This window comes from Colobus angolensis, unplaced genomic scaffold (genome assembly GCF_000951035.1).
Source record: "Colobus angolensis palliatus isolate OR3802 unplaced genomic scaffold, Cang.pa_1.0 Scaffold5, whole genome shotgun sequence".
In the NCBI taxonomy this organism is placed as follows: domain Eukaryota; kingdom Metazoa; phylum Chordata; class Mammalia; order Primates; family Cercopithecidae; genus Colobus; species Colobus angolensis.
In genome coordinates, this window is record NW_012118487.1 from 18504160 (window position 1) to 18525358 (window position 21199).

A 21199-nucleotide genomic window follows, 5' to 3' on the forward strand; every position below is an offset into this window, starting at 1 on the left:
CTCAGGAGGTTAAAGTAACTTGCCTAAGACTTCATTTTACAGCTGGAGTAACTAAAGCTAACGAAAGTGTTGTGTTCTAAAAACTATATAACATGCACTGGGGCATTAAAAGAACTACAGCCACAGCCTGGATAATATTCATGAGATGTACGCCAGATTCTTTGATCACTGCTGTCTTGGGACCCATTGTCTTCAGTTCTTTGAAAATGGGTGTGGCCAGGCACGGTGGCTCACACCTGTAATCCCAGCACTTTGGGAGGCCGAGGTGGGCAGATCACCTGAGATCGGGAGTTTGAGACCAGCCTGACCAACATAGAGAAACCCTGTCTCTACTAAAAATACAAAATTAGCCAGGCGTGGTGGTGGGCGCCTGTAATCCCAGTTACTCGGGAGGCTGAGGTGGGAGAATCGCTTGAGCCTGGGAGGCGGGGGTTGTTGTGAGCCGAAATCGTACCATTGCACTCCAGCCTGGGCAACAAGAGTGAAACTCCGTCTCAAAAAAACAAACAAACAAAACAACCAAAAACCAAAAAACAAACAAACAAAAAACAAAGAAAATGGGTGGGTGTGATTATTGACTTTTTTTTTTTTTTGCCGGGAGTTTCAAGAGCTGCACAATTCTACCTACGACCTTGTGCGCTGCTCTCTCTAAAATCAAACACCAAACCAAAATAAGAATACAATAAAAATTTTCCCTTGCTTTCGAGTAATTACATGATTAACAGTTTCTTCTTTCCCTTGGGAAGAGACACACTGTGCTTCGCTTTGCCTGGGGTGGGGATATGACAGTGACGTGCAAAAGACAGGGCCTTGGAATGGTGGAAAGAGAACTGGACTTGGAATCCAGACAGCTGGGATTGAGTCTTGGTTCAACATTACCTACTGTGTGACCAGGGGAAAATGAACCCATGTGAGCTTCAGTTTTAATAACTGCAAAGAATCCTTATCTGTTTATTGACTGTAATCTTCTGGTCAGCCTCATCTTCATCCATCTGCCCAGTTCCACATGCAGAACTAAGTAGTCACTTTCAGTTTGCAAACTGGACTAGAAATTCTCCATTCCATTCATTCCTTCCGTAGCCTTTCTCAGCTCAAATGCCCAAATACCCGTGCATTTGCTCACTTCTGATGGAAGGGGAAGTGGGCTATGATTTTTGGTGTTCACACATGATGACTCTCAGCATATGAATCTACTTAGAACAAGGCTGAGAAAAGATGACATAGAGGGTTGCTGTGAGAATTGAACTGATGCATGAAAAATGTTCCACACAGTGCCTGGTTTACAGTGAGTGATCATTGTTAGCTGTTATAATTTTTTCATGCTTATGTGATCCTTATGTCTTCAATGATTCAGCTGTGGCCCTAACTGGAGACTAGAGGATAAACTGAGACTCCTCTTCAAATCATAAACCTAGTTGGTGGCCGGGCAGAGATTCTTGCATCTGTTGTAACCCTTTCTTCTTATAACCACCTAGTTTCTGCCCACCTTTGAGGAAGGGTATTTGGGATAACTTTTTGTAAATTGATGGTAAATGCCAATACAATAATATCTACTTTAGATCAGTGACAAAATTTTAACTTGTTTCTCCACTAAATCGAGACGGAAAAACCTCAAAACCTGTGGACAAGATGTTTTTCAAAACTCCACTTCGGTTTACAGGTGTGTGCCTGGGGCAACTAAAACAAAGATTACTGCGACGATGATGGCAGCAGCCCAGGCTCAGATGAAAGAGGCGCCTCTTAGCGTGCTTTACGGTGCCAGCTCACCTGAGGTCAGACTCAATTCTCCCCACTTAGGGCAGGGATAACAGAGCCCCCGCGGCTGGGCTGGAAGCCCATACTACCGTTTTCCTAGCCTTGGGCTTTGGGGTCAGCGGTCCTCCAGGCTTGCTCCAGTTTGGGTCCTGGGGTGACTGATGGCTGGGTGCGGGCAGGTGGACGCGGCACTGTCCCCATCGATTCACCATGCCGCTCTCAGCCCTAAGGGGCAACACTTCGCACCGACTCTACCAAGTAAGTATCCAGGGTGGGCAACCAGACGCAAAGTGCAGCGGGATCGGTTCCCGCCAGGACTGCTCCCGCCGCCTCCGCGGACCCAGCCCCGTCCGCGCCGCGACTCGCCCAGCCCGGGGAGGAAGAGTCCGTCCCGGGCGCCCAGCCCTGCCGGGGGAAGGAGGACGCGGCGGGACTCTGCCCCGGGGCTCCTTCCTGCTTCCCCCAGCCTCCACTCCCGCCGCCTCCCACTCCGGTGGCTCCATTTTTCAGGCGCGTTCTCCTGTGGGAGACGGCGTCAGTCCCCGAGCCTTCCCCTCGTTGCCCCGTGGGGGCCCGGCTCCCCAGTTTCTCCGCTCTCCCAGCGCCCCCTCAGGCTGCCGCACCCATCCTGCCCCCAGGCTCCGGCGGGGTACGGGGCGCTGGTCACCTCAGCGCGGGAGGCCGGCGCCGGGGCTGGCGGCTCCGGTAGGTGCCGCGCCCGCTCCAGGGGAAGGCGCTGTGGCGCGGGGCCGCCCCCTTGCGCCCCGGGCGCCGGCTGCGGCCCGGCCTCCTCCTCTTCCTCCGCCCTCCTTGGCTGGGAAAGTGGGAGGCGGCGGCGGCGGCGGCGGCGTGGTGTGTGTGCGCGCGTGAGGGGGGCAGCAGAGAGGAGTCTCTCGGTGCCGCCGCGGCGTCAGAGACACTGCGAGCGGCGAGCGCGGCGCGGCCGCATCTGCATCAGCTGCCGCCGCTGCTGCGGGGCCGCGAACAAAGAGGAGGAGCCGAGGCGCGAGGTAGGGCGCGCGGCCGGCGCGGGGCCGGCGGGCACCCAGCGTTGGCGGACCCCTAGCTGCGGAGAAGGCGGTGGTCTCGGCGTTTCCCCATCCCCGCCCTGGGTCGGTCTCTCCCCTCGCCGTCGGGTCCCCCTGGGCCGGGAATCAGGACCTGCGGAAGCGGAGCAGCCCGCGGCCTCTGCCTTCTCCGGGCAGGAAGCTGCCAGGGCTCCGTGCCGCGGTCTCCCCGGGCGCAGCCCAGCACCCCCTGCTTCCTGGATGGCGCGGTCTCTCTGGAGACTGTCGCCTTATCTCGGCTGGGCTAGAAAGCTGCTTCCCCGTGGCACTCTGTGGGGCTGAGTTTCGCAACTTAAGCCTGCGCATTTATTTTTAAGTCCTTGAAAACTTCCCGCAGCCGTGTAGGGGGATATGTGTCCCCGGCCTGACCTAAAGGGGGGCGGAGATGAGGGAGGCTGTAGGGTGAGAGCCCCAGGCAGGGACCGGCTCCTGCCGGGTGCCGCCGACACCTGGCCCCGGGGTGTGTCTGCGGCGAACGGCCGCCGCGCCTCCCTGCGGGCTCGGGAGTACCTGTGCTCTGCGCAGTGGGAGCGGGGGCGCAGCCCTGGGGCTCCCTCGCTCCGACTTTGTCAAGAACAGCTGTTAATGCTACCAGCCAAATCTTTTTACCCTCTTTCTCCTGGGCATTCACATTTACATTTATTTTGGCTGTAGGGGGGAGAGCGGCGCAGTAAGTGGCTTGCTTTTTCCTGAATGGCCTCATTTTCATATGCCCACAGTTTCCAGTCCAACATTCCGTTGTCGAATTCTTTTGGTGGCAATTTTGCCAGATTTTCTGAATGGGATTAGGACAGGCCGTTCAGAAATGTGTTTCAGAGTTTATCAACCACTGCCCTGAAAGGCGCTGTTCTGTTTTAGCTGCTTTCAATCAAATCTGTGTCTTTTAGAATTGTCAACCTTCAGCTCTTTTTGGTTGGGCAAGATTAAACAGTTCTATTTTTAAGAACAGCGAAGAAACATATGTATTTAATATTGGGATCATTTACCACGAGCGATCACATGAGGCATGGTTTCTTAAACGCTAAAGTGGCTTCAAAAAGGGAATTTAGTTGGATTTAAAAGTAAATTTCAGGTAGAGGAAACTTTCAATGGTCTCTGTCAGCTTCTCTTATGAGTTGAAGACTTTATTAAGGCAGCTGATATCACTTTCAGAGCTTAAGAAATTATGTTCCTTATTGCATTTCATAAATCCTGCAGGAATTATGTATAATACTCTGTGTCTGTTTTGCCCAGTGAACCCCTGGATATCTTTAGGGGTTAATTGTTGCGTTGTTTAGAAAGCCTATTTTGTTTTCAGTTGTTGACTTTGGAGTTTAGGAACCCACATTCCAAAGCAAAGCTACACTATTCAGACAGGGAATAGTGTACTTTTGGGTGCTTTTTGATTCTTGGCTCCTTTGTGAGCTTTTTCCCTAGATAACAACACTCATATTCTCTTTTCCCCCTTTTTCCCCATGACTCTAGAGCAAAGTCTGAAATGGATGTTACATGAGTCATTTTAAGGGATGCACACTACTATGAACATTTCTGAAGCTTTCTTCTCAGTAAAGTAGATAAAGATGGATGAATCAGCCTTGTTGGATCTTTTGGAGTGTCCTGTGTGTCTAGAGCGCCTTGATGCTTCTGCGAAGGTCTTGCCTTGCCAGCATACATTTTGCAAGCGATGTTTGCTGGGGATCGTAGGTTCTCGAAATGAACTCAGATGTCCCGAGTGCAGGACTCTCGTTGGCTCGGGTGTCGAGGAGCTTCCCAGTAACATCTTGCTGGTCAGACTTCTGGATGGCATCAAGCAGAGGCCTTGGAAACCTGGTCCTGGTGGGGGAAGTGGGACCAACTGCACAAATGCATTAAGGTCCCAGAGCAGCACTGTGGCTAATTGTAGCTCAAAAGATCTGCAGAGCTCCCAGGGTGGACAGCAGCCTCGGGTGCAAGCCTGGAGCCCCCCAGTGAGGGTAAGTAGCCTACAAAGATAGTTTGGTGAATAAAGGTGGTGATGTCCACATTTTTTCTTTATTCTTTAGCTTGGTGTTTTCCAAGTCAACTCATTGCTTAGGAGACCACACATACTGGAACAGATAGATTATACCTCTGAATATTTTTTCCCCCCATCTTGGAATGAGATTGGATATAAATAATAAATTTTATTGTTTTGAAAATTATCTCTAGATAGTCTCTGTTATCTTTTAAGATAAATTTTGGGAAACAAGTAGCAATTAGTGAATGAAATCTAAACCAGCTTTTGTTCTGTGCTCATTTTAAAATGGAAATTTGGTATTTTATCATGTTGGTGGGGCTGAGAGTCATAATTACATGTATGTAGTACATATGTGTATATATATTGTAAATATGTGTATGGGTAAATCATAAATAGGAAATCAAGCCTTAATTTTTATGTTGCTTAGAATCATTCTATTGGTTTTATGAATACACAGCACAGAATTTACTCGTTGGTGGAATTCTTAACAAATGGCTACAGGTAGCAGAGTTTCGTTGCTGTAGCAACAAAATGTCACTTAGGACTACACTAAAACATCTAGCTTTATAGTGAATGAAATGAAATGTTTCATCAAAATGATTTTTCCTGGGATTTGAGTTTGGGCTGAAATGATTTTAGATGAAGCTAATTATTTGGACAGCTACCACAACTGTCACACAATTTCTGTATTTATTAGAAATACCTATATTAATAATCTATATTTATTAGAAATATAGGTATTTCTAATAAATATAATACCTATAAATATAGGTATTCCTAATAAATATAAATTATGTTGCAGGTGATGGATTTGTGATAAAATGTGCTTTTCTCATATTTGCAAAAATAAAAAGTAATCAAGAGCATCAGTAATTAAAACAACTCCGTTTCTGTAAGAAGAAGGAATTCTAAATTATTGGCCAAACTGGTAAAATCTGCTTTTAAAGAAAAGTTAATCTAGATGAGAGTATTTTTTTTCAAATGTCCCCAGTAAGCACTCAAAAGTGACTTCTTTCATTTAACACAGGAACTGCCCATTGGGATGGTGTTAGATCCCATAATTCATAGATGTGGATACCAGGCAGTTTTAACAGAATAGTTTTCCTACTTCTTTCTCAGGCTCATCTTTTGTAAATGATAGGAAGTATTTACATCACTAGATGTAAAGTATAGAGACCATTTTAATCACGAGAAAACCTGATCGGAAAACAGTTTCATTAAGGCTGTCAGGTTTCTTTTGACATATTTATTTATTTAAAGATAGTGAGAACTCTGGGCTAGGGAGGTTTTCTTTCCTTATTTGGAACCCACATGTTGTGAAAGTGATCCGCTTACAGTGCTTTTCTTAGATTTCCTTTATTTTATGGAATTTACTTATTTAGACTTGAATATTTTAATTCCAGAACCAGTGATCAAGTTGATAATTTCTAAGACACCTGATATAGGTCTGTTTAGCTTAATAAAGGGGTAGATTTGCATCTTTGGAAAGGTTTTGTTTCCCTGTTAATTAGACTAGGGAAGGCATGGCTTCCCAGAATACTGTATCTTAGTTATTGACACTGCCTTACCTATTGTGAGGAATGCACTGAATGTTTGATCATCGATAAAGAGGAATTTAAGGAGAGGCTCAAACACTCAATGTCTTTTGAATTTTAAGTTTTCTTGCTAACATGGAAATTGACTATGTAATTCTCATCTGAACTGCTGAGTTCCCAAAATTGAACTTCTTAGGTAAATTATTTGGAGATTTTGATCATGTTAGTATTATTTTTCTGGTTTATAAGCTTTTCCTAATTTACTTCATGTTTCTTCTTTAGCATGAGAAAAATTACTTACCAAGAAACTCAACTAAACTTGAGCCTTATAACTGGGACAAAATAGTTGAGGTGGATGGAACAGGAAATATGTCTGTTATTTTGCTGGGGGAGGATGGCGGACAAAAACAAACCTATTCAGTAGTCTGAGTTGATGCAATTGATGCAATACTTAGAAAAAGAACAGCCTTTTTTCTAGTTTAAAATAGTTTCTCGAGCCAGGTACTGTGGTATTTACCTCTAGTCTCTAGCTACTTGAATCTGTAGTCCTAGCTACTCCAGAGGCTGGGGTGGGAGGATCACTTGAGCCCAGGAGTTCAAGTCCAGCCTAGACAACATAGCAAGACCCCTCCCCTGTTACCCCTCCCCCGTCCCCTGCCACCCACCCCTTTTTAAAAAAAGATTTCTCGATAAGTTACTACTACCTTTTGCTTTCAAATATGCAGAACAGTCAGGGCCATACGTATAGTTCAAACACCTGAAAGATAAATACATTTCTAGAAAATACTCCTTTTAAGAGTGAGAATTCTGTAACATGAAGCCACATGGATATTATAAGGCACTTCTTTGGACACTTCTCTTAGGTGAGTGCCTGTAATAAATCCCAAATGTGCATCCTCCTGCCTTAAGTGTTCTGACACAACCAAGCGGTGCCGTGAGCCTGTTTCCATATGTTGTGCAAAGCTGAAAGTGATAACGTGGAATGTTGCTTCAGTTTATTGGTTATGTTCTGTGTTCCATTAGACTGTGACCATGCGGCCTCCTCATGCATTTAGCCGAGGTATATTGAATGTTATCAACAGATTTGAACATTTCCAATGTGTGACGCATATCTTGTTCCCAAAATTTCAGTGTTTCCTGCCTAATATGAAGGAGAAAAGGAAAGAGTGTGGGGTTGGAGTCACCATGGGAATCTGTCAGTTTTTTACCTCTAAGTAAAGAATTCCTGTTGGTTTTAGGCCAAAGTCAAGCAGTGGAATGAGCCATAGGGAGAGGGACACTGCTGATACCAGTCAATGGCCTAAGAAATACAGCTGCAGAAGTTAAAATGCATATATATAAATTAGATAAGGAAAGCATGATTTTTAAGTAGTTCCCCTATCCCCTATAGAATAGTTTCTACCTTCTATGTGCAGTTCCAGTGATTTAAGGAATCATTAAGTAATGATATCTAAACAGACACATGCATAGATATTCTCTTATGTGGTGGCTCACGCCTGTAATCCCAGCTCTTTGGGAGGTTGAGGAGGTAGGTGAATCACTTGAGGTCAGGAGTTCCAGACCACCCTGGCCAACATGGTGAAACCCCGTCTCTACTAAAAATACAAAAAAATTAGCCAGGCTTGGTGGCGGACACCTGTAGTCCCAGCTTCTTGGGAGGCTGAGGCAGGAGAATGGAGTGAACCCGGGAGGCGGTGGACCTTGCAGTGAGCCGAGATCGCGCCACTGCGCTCCAGCCTGGGCAACAGAGCGAGACTCCGTCTCAAAAAAAAAAAAATCTCTAAAGTTCTCTTAATATCTCTTAACATTAAGTTCTCTTAATATCTGTGCATGTTTCTCTTTAGGTATCATTACTTAATGATTTCATGATGTCTGTACTTCACAGCAAATATATTCATCCAAAAAATAGATCACATCAGACCCCCTGATTTATACAAATTTATACTTTGTTTATTCGTTGTTTTATGTAATAAATACTTCTTAAGCACTTGTTAGGTACCAGGCACTACACTAGCTGCTGGATAGGTAATGGTAGACAAACCAGATATAGATTCTTAGCTTTTGAATGTGTGGTCCATCTTGTGGGAGAGACACATTAATAAAATAATAACAATGCAGGCATGTAATTAAATAAGTTCTAAGACACAAAACTAGGGGAGAGGATAGAAGAAAGACCTGCATTTAGTGTGAGGGTGAATTGTGTGTGTGATCTTCAAAAGCTTCCTGAGGAAGAGGCATCTGAGCTGAGATCTTAAGGGTGAAATGATATTAATTAGGGAATGGGCGCTGGGCAGGGAAGAGGCAGAGGGGAAGAATATTTCAAAGGCACTGACCTACACAGGAAGGGGTATGCCTCCTAGGAAGAACTGACAGAAGGTAAGTGTGAACTAGGCAAGCCACAGGGATGGTGTAAGATGAGGCCTCATATTCGATAATGTGGAAGGCATCAAGAACTGCCCCAAGGGCCACGTAGGGTGAAGGGCCAGATGGGTAGGATAGATAGGAAGTGCTCTGCATTTGGGATGAGAAAGAGGGACCATTGGAACTCAGACGATTAGCAGGGCTTCAGAACACATACGGGATTGGAGCTCGTGTCAAAGAATGGAGAGACCGGGAAAGAAAGGTAGGGAATTCTAGATATGAGGGAACATGGATGAAATTTATTTCCCCTGTAAATGCTGACTCTGCTTTCATTTCTCCATAGCACAGTCATACCTCCTTTCTCCCTCTTTCTCTATTGCTGACTGTTAGGGGCTGAATTATTTCCCCCTACATTGCTAGGTTGAAGTTCTAACTCCTGGTTCCTCACAATGTGGCGATATTCGGGGATAGGACCTTTAAAGAGAGGGTTCAGGTAAAATGAGGTCACATGCATGGGCCCTAATCCACTAAGACTGGAGTTCTTCTGAGAAGAGGAGATGAGGATGCAGACACACAGGGAAGACCATGTGAAGACACACGGAGGAGATGCCACTTACCAACCAAGGAGAGTTGCCTTCAAAGGAAGCCAACCCCACTGATGCCTTGATCTTGGACTTCCAGCCTCCAGAACTGAGGAAATACATTTTTGTTGTTTAAGCCACCCAGTCTGTGCACTTGGATGTGGTAGCCCTAGCCGACTTGTACTCTGACTGTAGGCATACTCCTAAAGGTCAGCTCCTTGAGTGGCCTCTCAGTCCACTGCCAATCCCTTCAGTCCTGGTTTCCCCAGAAACTGGCAGTGGTCCAGCCTTCTGTGTTCTGCTGTGGAATACCCTTGAGAAGTTGTTCGGCTCCTCCCTACCCTCTCAGCTACCCACATTGCCTGGCATAATTTCGTAAAATAGGCATGTATAAGGAAGTTGAAGTTTATGTGACAATATACCAGATGCACAGAAAGTTCTGGAGGAAATGAAGGAAATATTGAGAGGGGGAAAACTACTACTTTCTTATCTCTGACAAGTTGGATTGATCTGTAACTGGAGTCTGGAGAGGGTGCTTTCCAGGACTCAGTAGTACCTAAGGCATTACTCAAGGGATAGGTAATGATGGACAAACCAGATACAGATCCTTACTTGGTGCTTTCCAGGACTAAGTAGCACCCTAATAAGGCATCCTAGGCTTTATTCCAAGGAATGGCATTGGCAGAAAGAATTGAAGGAAGTAGTGGGAGAAAGTTAGGACAATTGAGTTGCTCCAGGTTTGGTGTGGAAAGCAACTGCCAGCTGTGAACTGTGCTGTGGGACATCTTTGACATCTGTCTGTGAACAAGCATCTGTACAGAGCTTCTTTCAGGTCCAGTTATGTTCAATAATCTATACTAGGTCAAAGATGACATTAATGCATGTTTCTGTTGAAAAAGTTTACATTTGGGGGAGGTAACACATAAGAAACAACAAATAAGGCAGCATATAGTGAAGCACCAGGGGGTGGGATAAGATAATAGAATAAGTCTCTATTTATGATGGGGTTCTTGTTTGTAGTTTGTGGTCCTTGGATTAAGTGCATGGTCAAAGAATACCAAGTGTGGGTGGGACATGCTCCCCTGGTGTGTAAGGTTTGCTACAAACACTGACTGATAAAGGAACTGTTGTCTCCGCACAGATGGGGAAGAGGATGTGTACTAACTCATACCGGACCCAAGCAACACATTTAATGTGGTGGTTTGGGTGAGGGAAATGTTTCTGTGTGTTTCAGAATGATTGAATTGAAACGGAAAAGGTGGGTTTTGTTTGTTTGTTTTGGCTAAACCATGTTTGTTGCATTCTTGACCTCTTATTTTATCCATTGTTTCATCCTTGATCCTTATTCCAGGCTTCATGTCTGCCCCGTCCCTGACCTTTACTTCATTCCTGAGCTAGGCTTAATGGTAAGGCTCAGCGATGAGATCTTGAACGGGATAGAAAGCAGGTATGGGAAAGGGAGTCTGTGGTGCATACTAATTGGTAACTTTTTAAAGATATAATGATTCTTTCTTATATCACATAAAGTGTCATGTAACCATAATCATGTAAACCTCACAACAGCTTTCTGGGGTCAAGTGTTATCATTTATTTATTTTTTTGAGATGGAGTCTCACCCTGTCCCCAGGCTGGAGGGCGATGGTGAGATCTCAGCTCACTGCAACCTCTGCCTCCCGGATTCAGGCAATTCTCCCACCTCAGCCTCCGGAGTAGCTGGGATTACAGGCGCCTGCCACCACACCTGGCTAATTTTTGTACTTTTAGTAGAGGTAGGGTTTTGCCATGTTGACCAGGCTGGTCTCCAACTCCTGACCTCAAGTGATCCACCCACCTAGCCCCCCAAAGTGTTGGGATCACAGGTGTGAGGTGCGGCGCCAAGCCTAACAGTTATCATTTTAAAAATGAAAAAGAATGTAGATTTCAAAGTGTATGTAAAAGTATTCTGGTTGTTAAAAATATTCAACAATATAGAAGAATATGTTATTAAGTGTGTATATACTTGCAGATCTTTTCATATACATTTATATGTGTATGCATATAGTTTCTTGATTTTTTGCAGAACTAGAATTTCATGCTCTGGATATTCAATGATTTGCTGATTCGTTTACTATAGCTATGAATTTTTTTCATGTTTAAGCACATAGACCTACTCCAGTTTTTGAAAAGACTCTTTATTGATGTATAATATACATTTAGAAAAGTGTACTAATTTTGTGTGCCACTCCCTGAATTTTTCATAGTATTTTTCTCGTAGTATTTTCACTCATAGAATTTTTCTTCATAGTATTTTTCTTTCTGCTTAAAAATACTCATAAGAAAAATACAGTATTTTCTTTCTGTTTTAAAAATTAAAAATAATACATGCTTATGGTAAGAAATGTAATAGTAGAAGATGATGTACAGGAGAAAATAAAGGCTTCCAATCTCTATTCCTTTGTTCCTAATCTCTAGGGGTAACCACTGTCGGAGGTTTTTGTGTTTTCTTTCAGACACAAATGGAATCACATTGTATATGCAGTTCTGCAATTTGAAGTTTTTAATTTAATGATAAAACTTGGATAGCTTCTGTAGTCCCAGCTACTCAAGAGACTGAGGCAGGAGAATGGCGTGAAGCCGGGAGGCGGAGGTTGCAGTGAGCCGAGACCGTGCCACTGCACTCCAGCCTGGGCGACAGAGCAAGACTCCATCTCAAAAAAACAAAAAAACAAACTCAGATAGCTTCCATATCTACTCACATTGGTCTATAAGAAGGTATTATGTCTTCTTTTTTTTTTTTTTAGACGGTCTAACTCCTGCCCAGGTTGGAGTGCAGTTGGCGTGTTTACAGTTCACTATACATTATTACTCTTATTTCATGGATGTAGGAGGGGTGGCTGAAAGACTTTAAATAACTTGTCCAATTTCTGATCCCAAATGCTTCCTTCCCTTACCTGCAGTTGACTTAAGTGGCAAACATTTTCCCTGGCATTGCTTTTAGCAGGGGAATCTCATCTCAGTTGCAACTGGAAGAGGTTATTCTTTCCTCACTGTCCTTGCTTCCTGTTTTGTTTTGACAAAAAGAGGACAAATAAAGCTCCTTTACAATGACAGTGAACCAGGAAAGCAGACTCTCCTTAGCTTGATGTATGGGGAAGAGTGTGGTTTGGAGGTTAGAAGTTGTGGCCTCTGATTCCGACACTGCCATCAGCTGACTGTGGGGTTTCTCTGGGCTTCATTTCTTCAGCTCAAAGATGTGGAGCCATAGGGACCTAAGCTCTATGCAGAGTGGTTGTGGGAATGGTGGTGGTGATGGGGCTGGGTTTGGTTCATCTTTGCCTCTTCAGAGCCCTTTGTAGTGTCTGGCACAGAGTACACACTCACAAGAGGTTTGTGGAATAAATGAGTGAATAAGTGAGTGAAGCGAATACCAATCTCTCTAGGGATTCTTAACTGTATATTTAATGTCATTTCTATTTGGGATGATGAGAACCAAAGTTATTAAAAAGATATAGAAAAGATTATAAAGTGGATGTAATGTTTGGATGTAGAGCTACATAAAATACAGACATGAACTCAGTTATTTTGGTTTCCTACGTGTGAAAAGTACCCTGATGCAGACCTCTTTGGCAACCCCGAACCCCCTCCTCTCCCAGTTTCCTTCATTTATTATCACTATTGCTCCAGTCCTTATTTATTTATTTATATTTCTCTTTTGGGTGACTGAAGGAGAGAAATGATTATTCTGTTATTGCTGGCTGGGCAGGGAAAAGGAAAATCTGAGGGAAAGGGAGGAAAGAGATAAAATCTAGTTTTACTTTAGCTGAAGGTCCTTCTTGTTCTTGAGGTTCTTTTGAAAAGTTCCACCTCTGCCCTGGCTCTCTGACTTTAGCCCTTCATCCCTGGCTTTTGCATCAGCTGCTATAGAACCTGTGTTGACTGTTAACTTCTCTGCCTTGCAGCACCTTGCACTGCCCTCTCCTGCAGCTGTGGTCTGTACTTTCCAAGTGGCTAAAAGAGGCGCACTGGGGAGACAGTCAACAGACAGGGGGAGCAGGAAAGCAGTCCTACTCCATTGCCTTCCTAGAACTGCTTCTCGGGGTTGTCTTCTCAAAATGCTTTGTTTTGCCCCATAATTAGTCTCTGGTCTCAGAAAAGGAAAAGAATAAAATCAGAGGCTCAAAAAAGGCATGTGGGTAGGTGCAGTATGTCAGTTCAAGCCCCTGCCTTTTTCTGTTGCCTGTGGTCTTTTCTCAGCATTCCACGAGCCCCCAGCTCTCCTTTGCACACCTCCATTCCTTAACTCACTCTGTTGGGAAGAATGCCTGCTTTTTTCCTCTCTGGTCAGACGCTCACTCCATTTATTCATCTATCCCCTCTCTAGTAGATGGCTTAATGTGGTTTAAGCAAACCCAAGACAATATGTAAAAAGACTTTAAAATTTTAAGGTCAAAAGGCAAATGACTTTGTAATTCATGCTGTGGCAGGATGCTTCCTAAGGATCCACAATACTGTAGCAACCTAGCACAAATATTATAGTGAGATGTACTTGTGATAGAAATATTACACATAGCGACATAGTATGGATAGTGAGGAACTCAGATAGCTGGCAAGACTCATTTACATAGCAACATAGTACAGTGAGGTGTACATATGATAGAAATATTATGCTTGGAGGCTGCCTTGCTGGTAAGGCTCCCTCATTTAGAAACTTCAACTCCCTCATCCTCCCAAAGCTTTTATTATAAAGAGTGCATGTATCTTCTGCTCTTTAAAAATTTTTAATTTTTAGTTTCTTCTGAAGATAGTAACCTTGAAAAGAAAAATTCAGAGCCCCAGGCACCCTTTTTTGTGGCTCTGCAATCCTTTTGTCACGTATATGTCTGCCAATGCCTAGTCAAGAGGATGGTAGCAGTTGCTTCATGAATGGTGACATATGGGTGGCTGTAAACACAGCCATTTTAAAGATAGATGTGTGAGTGGGCTCTTTCGGGGTAGCTGGGAAGGGAATGGAGGTGCCATTTCAGATGGCTGACAGAGCAGTTAAATAGTAGATTATTTGCGTTGTGAAACATGAAAAAAGTGAGCAGTAGGAGGATGTGCAAATGAATTTTTAAGTTACATAGTGCAGAAAGGCAAGGGCTGTCAATGTTGAACATTTTTCTGTTAGCCTAAGGAAATAAATTCCTTAAGGATTAAGGAAATTATTATTATCATTATTATTATTATTTTTGCCAGAAAAAATCCTTTTGAAACACTGTAGGTTCACTGCTTACCAATTCAGGAATGAATGAACAGGAGTGAATTTTCATTATTTTAATATGTAATGAGTGGTCCTAGGCAATGAACATTTATACAGAAAGGAAGCTAAAGTTAGCTATAGGATGCTTCATATCTAGTTTTAATTTATGTAAAGTACCCTCAAAATAATATAGTAAGAATGTAAGTAAGAGCATCAGTGTGGGATACAAATATCCCAAGCATTTGTATAAGGTTCCTGGAAACGTGAGCAGTAATGTTGAAAAGTTGAACATTAGATATGTTATAAGGAGATTCAATTCTTGTAGAATTAAAAAATATTCTTACATTCCTAATTATATAACTGCTTAGTTTTTAAATATCCTTAAAAAACTTTAAAAGTTTTTAAAAACATTAAACACATAGAACATTATATAATGAAACTAAATTTCAAACCTTAAGTTTTCATTTGCCCACCTTATCCAAAGTGACATTTAGTTTACTAATCTCTATTATTTCAGTTTTTTTTCAAAATCTTTGAACAGTTTTTCCCCATTATTAAACTTGTGTTTTATGCATAGTGATGAATTATTTTTCAGCATTTCGTATGCTTTTTTTCTGCCACAGTTGCAGTCTATGAGGCTAAATATTTTTGCCATTTTTGGTAGCTCTTATTATTTTCATTCTTGTCTTAACTGTACTAGTAGTAGCACTTTTATTTTTCTTTTTTCTACTCATTTTTGTAAAACAAGTCTGAAATATTAAGAAGACACTGAAAGTGTTAACACTGTTTTACAAAGCCTGTGATGTTGCTGAAGCTGAAGTGTTGGTTAAAGGCCCCAAAGTGTGACAGCTTGAAATGTTTACATAGCAGCTGTTCCAAGAAAGTTCAAATCTGGCAGCAGAAAAGTATTGGGTCTCCATGTATGAGGCATGAAAATATATGATGTATGGAAGCTGAGAATCGCCTATATGGTGGAAAGAATGAGGAGACCTGCTTTCTAGTCTTGGCTATGTGATTTTAGGCCAGTGTTTTCTCTTCTATAGGACATAGTTTTCTCTTTTATAAAATGAGGCTTTTCTGATATCTGAGTTCTTTTGTAGGCCTGAAATTTAAAAAATAATTACCCTAGCAAAAGTCAAGTTTGATATTGAACATTTAGAACAAACTCAGATTGGCACCTGGATTTGATCTTGGTGCATTGAGGTGACATGTGGCTCTCACATTTGTCCATTGACACTAGTAATCTGCCTTTAATGTTCCGTTAGAAGCCCACACCGTGCCTGCCACAGGAGCCTTCAGATGAACTGTTAGATTTAGAAGTGAGGTAGAGCAGAAAAGCAAGGACGGTTTAGGGAGCCCAACTTTGGATCAACCTCTAAATGGGGCTGGTTTGCTTGATAGATCTCATCTGCATAAAATTATCAACCTCCGTTCTGCCAGAATATTATCTTCATATAAAGTTGTTACACTGCTTGAAATTCTAATAATTAGAGATTGTCTGCATATTAAAATGTCCTGCACTTTAGAAGCATGTTTAGAATTACCTAACCATATTTCTTTTCTCAGTTTTGACTGACGTGAGAATCCCTGCTTTGATGGACAGGACATTTATTATGCTTTGAAAGAGTGGGAAGGCAGGTATCTGAGCTTCTTTGAGGTCAGGCAAGCCTGGATGGGGGAAGCTGTAGTGAGGGGTTTAGGCAGAGTGACCATGTAGTTTATCCTCTACCCTGGGACGTTTTTGAGAGTGAAAAGGATGTTGTTGATAATTTTGCAGAGTCAACAGGAGTAAGTCGGGATTGTCTGGGGCAAACAGGGCCATAAGGTTACCCTAGCTGAGGGCAGTATGAATGAGCACAGCATATAGAAAACAGGATTCATTAAGCACAGGAGAGATGCCAGAGAATACAGAACTTTTCAAAAGTGTTCAGGGGAAATGCAGAGGAATTAATTTCTTCCTCAGAATGTTCCTTTTTGTGTGCTCTGTGATTCCTGCTGGACAGAAAGTGTCTGATAATAGGAAAAGCAGGAGATTTATTATCAGGCAGAACTTCCTCTGTTCGTTGTTATCTGTGTGGCTCTTGGGCAAGTTACTTCCTTACCTAATTTCTTCATTTGTAGAATGATGAAGAGCTGCTCTCCAAGTTTGTGAGGATTACATGAGATAAGGAATCTCAAATGCCCAAGACCAAGTACATGCTCAGTAAACATTAGTATCTTCAGTTTTCTCTCTTTCTAGAAATTAGAACTTTTAATACCATATCACAGTTATATTGTAAAATAAATTCTGGGGCAAGTGGATTGGCTCACGTCTGTAATCCCAGTGCTTTGGGAGGCCAAGGTGGGAGGATCAGTTGTGGCCAGGATGAGACCAGCCTGAGCAACATAGTGGGACCCCCACCCCCCTTCTAAAATTTTTTTTTATTTTAAATTAGCTGGGCATGGTGGCATGTACCTGTAGTCCCATCTCCTCAGGAGGCTGAGGCTGGAGGATCGCTTGAGCCCCAGAGTTTGAGGCTGCGGAGAGCTGTGATCTTGTCACTGCACTCCAGCCTGGGTGACAGAATGAGACCTTGTCTCTAAAACAAAGAAACAAACAAACAGACTATTGGTGTGTATGTAGTCTGGTAATTTAATTAATCAACACTTATATGTTAATACCATAGAACATTTTGTTCTGTTTCAAACAGCTGGCTTAAACTTCAGATACCCAAGCTGTTCGTAAATTAGTGACTACAGAAGATAGTTCTGGTTTTACAACTGTAGTGTGAGACTGGTGAGTCAGTCAGCTTCTCTGGGCCTCATCTGTAAAAGGAAATGGTGAGCAACATTATCTTTAGTATCTCTTCCTGTTCTCTTATCCTGTGATAAGATATCCAGCCAGCAGAATTCATTATAGCATGGTAGACGTCTGTGACCGTTTTCATTGTCCCTCCCCCACAACCCCCGCCTACCTTCCTCCCTCCCTTCTTCCTACCTTCCTCCCTTTCTCTCTCCCTCCCTGCCTCCTTCCCTTCCTTCTTTCCTTCTCTGTCTCCCTCCCTGTGATTGGGGAAAATAATAGCTCAAGTAATTGAAAAAAAATTCAATTTAGTTATTTATTTAGCATAGTACTGAAGACTTAGACCCCTAAGACTTTCTGTAAGGAAACGAGATGTGCTTTGTAGCACAGTCCTAATTTTTAAAAATTAAGGAGACCAGGCATGGTAGCTCACGCCTATAGTCTCAGAACTTTGGGTGGCTGAGGCGGGAGGATTGCTTGAGCTCAGGAATTTGAGACCAGCCTGGGCAACATAGTGAAACCCCATCTCTACCAAAAACAAAAAATTAGCTGGGCATGGTGGCTTGCACCTGCTGTCTCAGCAACTTGAGAAGCTGAGGAGGGAGGAACACTTGAATCCAGTTGGTCGAGGCTGCAGTGAGCCATGATTATGCCACTGTACCTCTTGCCTGGGCAACAGAACGAGACTCTTGACTCAAAAAGAAAAAAAATAAAAGTAATGTTAGGAAAGATTATTATGCCCATTATTAAAACATGGATGTTTTAATGCACTGTTGGATGGATGGATGGGTGGATCAGTTGATCTCTCTGGACTCTCTGTGTGTGTGTGTATGCATGCATATGCACATGTGTGTTGTGTTTTATTCCTTTGTGGCTGATTTTTGCTTACCCTTCCCAACCTTGCCCACCCTTCCCCTCACTTCTATACCATTAAGATTATGTGGCTTCAGTAGTTATTACTGGTCAGGTTTTCCACGTTTTGGTTATTTTTTAATAGCTCATATCTAGAGCAGCTGATTTCCCTTTTTAAAAAGTGTGACATATATAAACAGATATAAACAAATGCATTTATATAATTTTCTGATGCATTTTGCAAATGCTGCAACAGTGAAGAGCCTTGCAGTGCTTCAAATTTCCGTAAGTTTATATATTTTTTAATGAAGTTTCTATTTATAGTTAAAATATTCACTTACTGATTTTGTAGGGTAAGAAAGGACACTGGGTGAACATTTTATGAAAATAGTCATCTACTGTGTTTTTAGAAAGTCTCTGCAAAAGGACATTTCAAAAGCTTGTTGACACAAACTTATTCCAGTGCCTTACCATCTTCCTAGCCAGGAGGTTCTTTTTTTCTGTTTCATATAAATTCCTGTCCTTGCAATGTGCTCTCATTCCTCTCATCCCATCCTTAATGGAAAAGAAGTCCTTCCCCTGTACCTCTTCTTCCTGACCTTGCAGGCTGTGGTGCAGTCCTGACCGCCTCTCTTTTTATCAGTACTGAATAACCGAGTTTCCTTTACATGTCCTCATAGGACCCATTTCCTAACATTTTAATCATTTTAGTCACTCTTCTTTGGATGCTGTCCAATCCCTGCTTGCTGTGCTTGGGTTCAAGTCCAGAAGAGCTCTTAGTGTGGTGATGAAGTTCTGAATGGGGCTTCGAGTTGTGGAAGGGCTGTCATGGGACCCTCCTGCTGCCTGTTTTCACATCCTCATGTTATGTGCCTTTAAAAAGAACTCACTACATTGCTGGTTCATGCTTTGCCTAGATCTCAGATTTTCTCTTTTCCTTAGATAAATTCAGTTTCCCCCATCTCTCGAGTGGTTAGTTTTTACTACCCTCTGGATTAAACTTGTCTCTGTAATCTTTATGGTAGTGTCAGCAATTGGCTACTTATCAACAGGAATTGAAAAATGCCAATCCAAATGCAATTGCTTTAATATATATTTGTGATCATATGGATACCTGATCTTAAACACATATATACCTTGTTTATTACATTTATTTTGAATATTCTCTGCCCCCATTTGGTGGTGTTCTCCAATTAATTGTGCTTTAATGTTGTCTCCTGTACCAAGTTATAAGGAACTTGAGATGAGGGGCTCTTTTGAATTCTATACCTCTTTTCTCTTCATGACTGTGGAAAAAGTAGTAGGTGGTCAGTTCAGTAAATACTTCTTGATGGAACTGATAGATGCCTACTCACATTCCAGAATTCCAAGGTCCATTGAAACACATTCACATCCTTCTAAGTTTGAGCATCTAACCTCACATTTATTTTGGTAAGCTTAATCACATTCATTTTCCCACTATTTAAGTCAACAATGACAGTAGTACTCAAAGGCTAGGTACACTCTTATGAAACTTGACTGTAATTGGATGTTGAATAACAATTCTCTTGAGAGTGACCTTTGAAACATTTTGGTTGCACCCACCATGGTGGTCTAGAAATCATGTTTTCCTAGTTTGTTAGAAAGAATGTTCTGCTGAGTTGAGTCAAAAACCTTATAAAAGTTAAAATATGTGATATGTTATCTCCTATCCCCCAGGCACATCATTCTGACATAGAGGAAAATGAAACTGATCTAATAGGAATTAGCTGTCCAACTGTCATATTGATCTTTACCAAACACCTTATAATTTCTCTGCTTGCAAATCTTTTAGAATGCAAAATGTTACATGTATAATGGCTTCTTTTGATACAGATCATCTGTATACTAAGTAATTCCAGAGGTGGGCAATCCTGTGGACGGTAGGAAGCACAGGTAGTAATGTGGTTAGCAATAGCACCTCTACGTTTTGAATCCTATGACAGGCAACATGCACATTCAAAACTAAATTAAAATTCTTGAGAATAAAGTGGAAAGAGGGAAGAAAAGGGCAGTTAGAAGAATAAATTAGTCCCAAGGGATCCTTTCCAAGTCTCAAATCATAAGCCAGCCAGCTGTGATATGAAACATGACAAGGGCCCACAGGCTCTCTCGTTCAGATAGCTGCAAGACTGGATTCTCTGTGATTGTTAATGTATCAACAATTTAACTATATGCATGGAAATACCTTGAGTTATTATTACTTCTCTCCGGAGACTAAGCTATCTGATACCTACAAATGAGTAACACTAGGTCTGCCTAACATTTCCTTACAGATTAAAAAGAATGGCAGATTTTGAGGAGCAACATGCTGGGAAGGCTTGGTAACTTTAGAAATGTGCCACGCTGTGGTTTCTAGGTATGCTATGAATGAAGAGCTTTGTGTGTAAGAAGTGGGAATTCTATGTGAATATTTATTATGTAAATTCTCATGTGTTACTAGGTTTATTTAAGTTTCTTCTTTGCGATCCAAACTTTCTTCCTTGAGAGGCAAGTTTATTTTTCACATTAACCTGATATGTAAATTTCTCAGTCGCCCCCATCTCCCACCCCTAGGCCTTTTTTCTCCACCCAATTTAGTGGTATCAGGTCAGTATTCGGGCAGAGGGTGTTTATCGTTAACAACTAACTAGAGTCATATTTTTGTTTAACTTCCCCTTGCTATAATCCACCCATCCTGCCTGTTACTGTGGGTTGTTGCCAGTTTAGGATTTATTTAACATGCCTTATGTTCAGCGATATATGTTGAAATTTAGAACGTATGAAAAAAGAGCCTGTGTTTTGCTTATGAATACTTCAGTCCATCAGCACGTATTTATTCTCTGTGCCTGAACTGAAGGTCATCATTTCTTGGCAGTATTACTAGACATACTGGGATATTAAGCCAGAAAATAGAATAGGTTGGTTAAAGATAGATTGAGGCAAAAATTGATTGACAGTTTGATACTTAAAACCAACTTTGCTGGTCAGTTGAGTGTTATCTGACAATCAGGCAGAGTTGCTAATTATTGGCACCCAGGTGCCAGATAGTAGGGAGTAATTAGATCACAACTAT

The 21199-nt window shown here is 42.3% G+C and overlaps 1 protein-coding gene across 1 annotated transcript in view; it reads left to right on the forward strand.

Annotated features, from left to right (window-relative positions):
• The first annotated feature begins 2262 nt into the window (after positions 1-2262).
• SH3RF1 (SH3 domain containing ring finger 1) overlaps positions 2263-21199 on the forward strand; it is a 178429-nt gene continuing 159492 nt past the window's right edge. The window contains exons 1-2 of the mRNA XM_011959638.1: positions 2263-2765; positions 4287-4774. Of these exons, the coding sequence (XP_011815028.1) occupies positions 4382-4774 (393 nt within the window). The 5' untranslated portion in view covers positions 2263-2765; positions 4287-4381. The remainder of the gene's footprint in view (positions 2766-4286; positions 4775-21199) is intronic.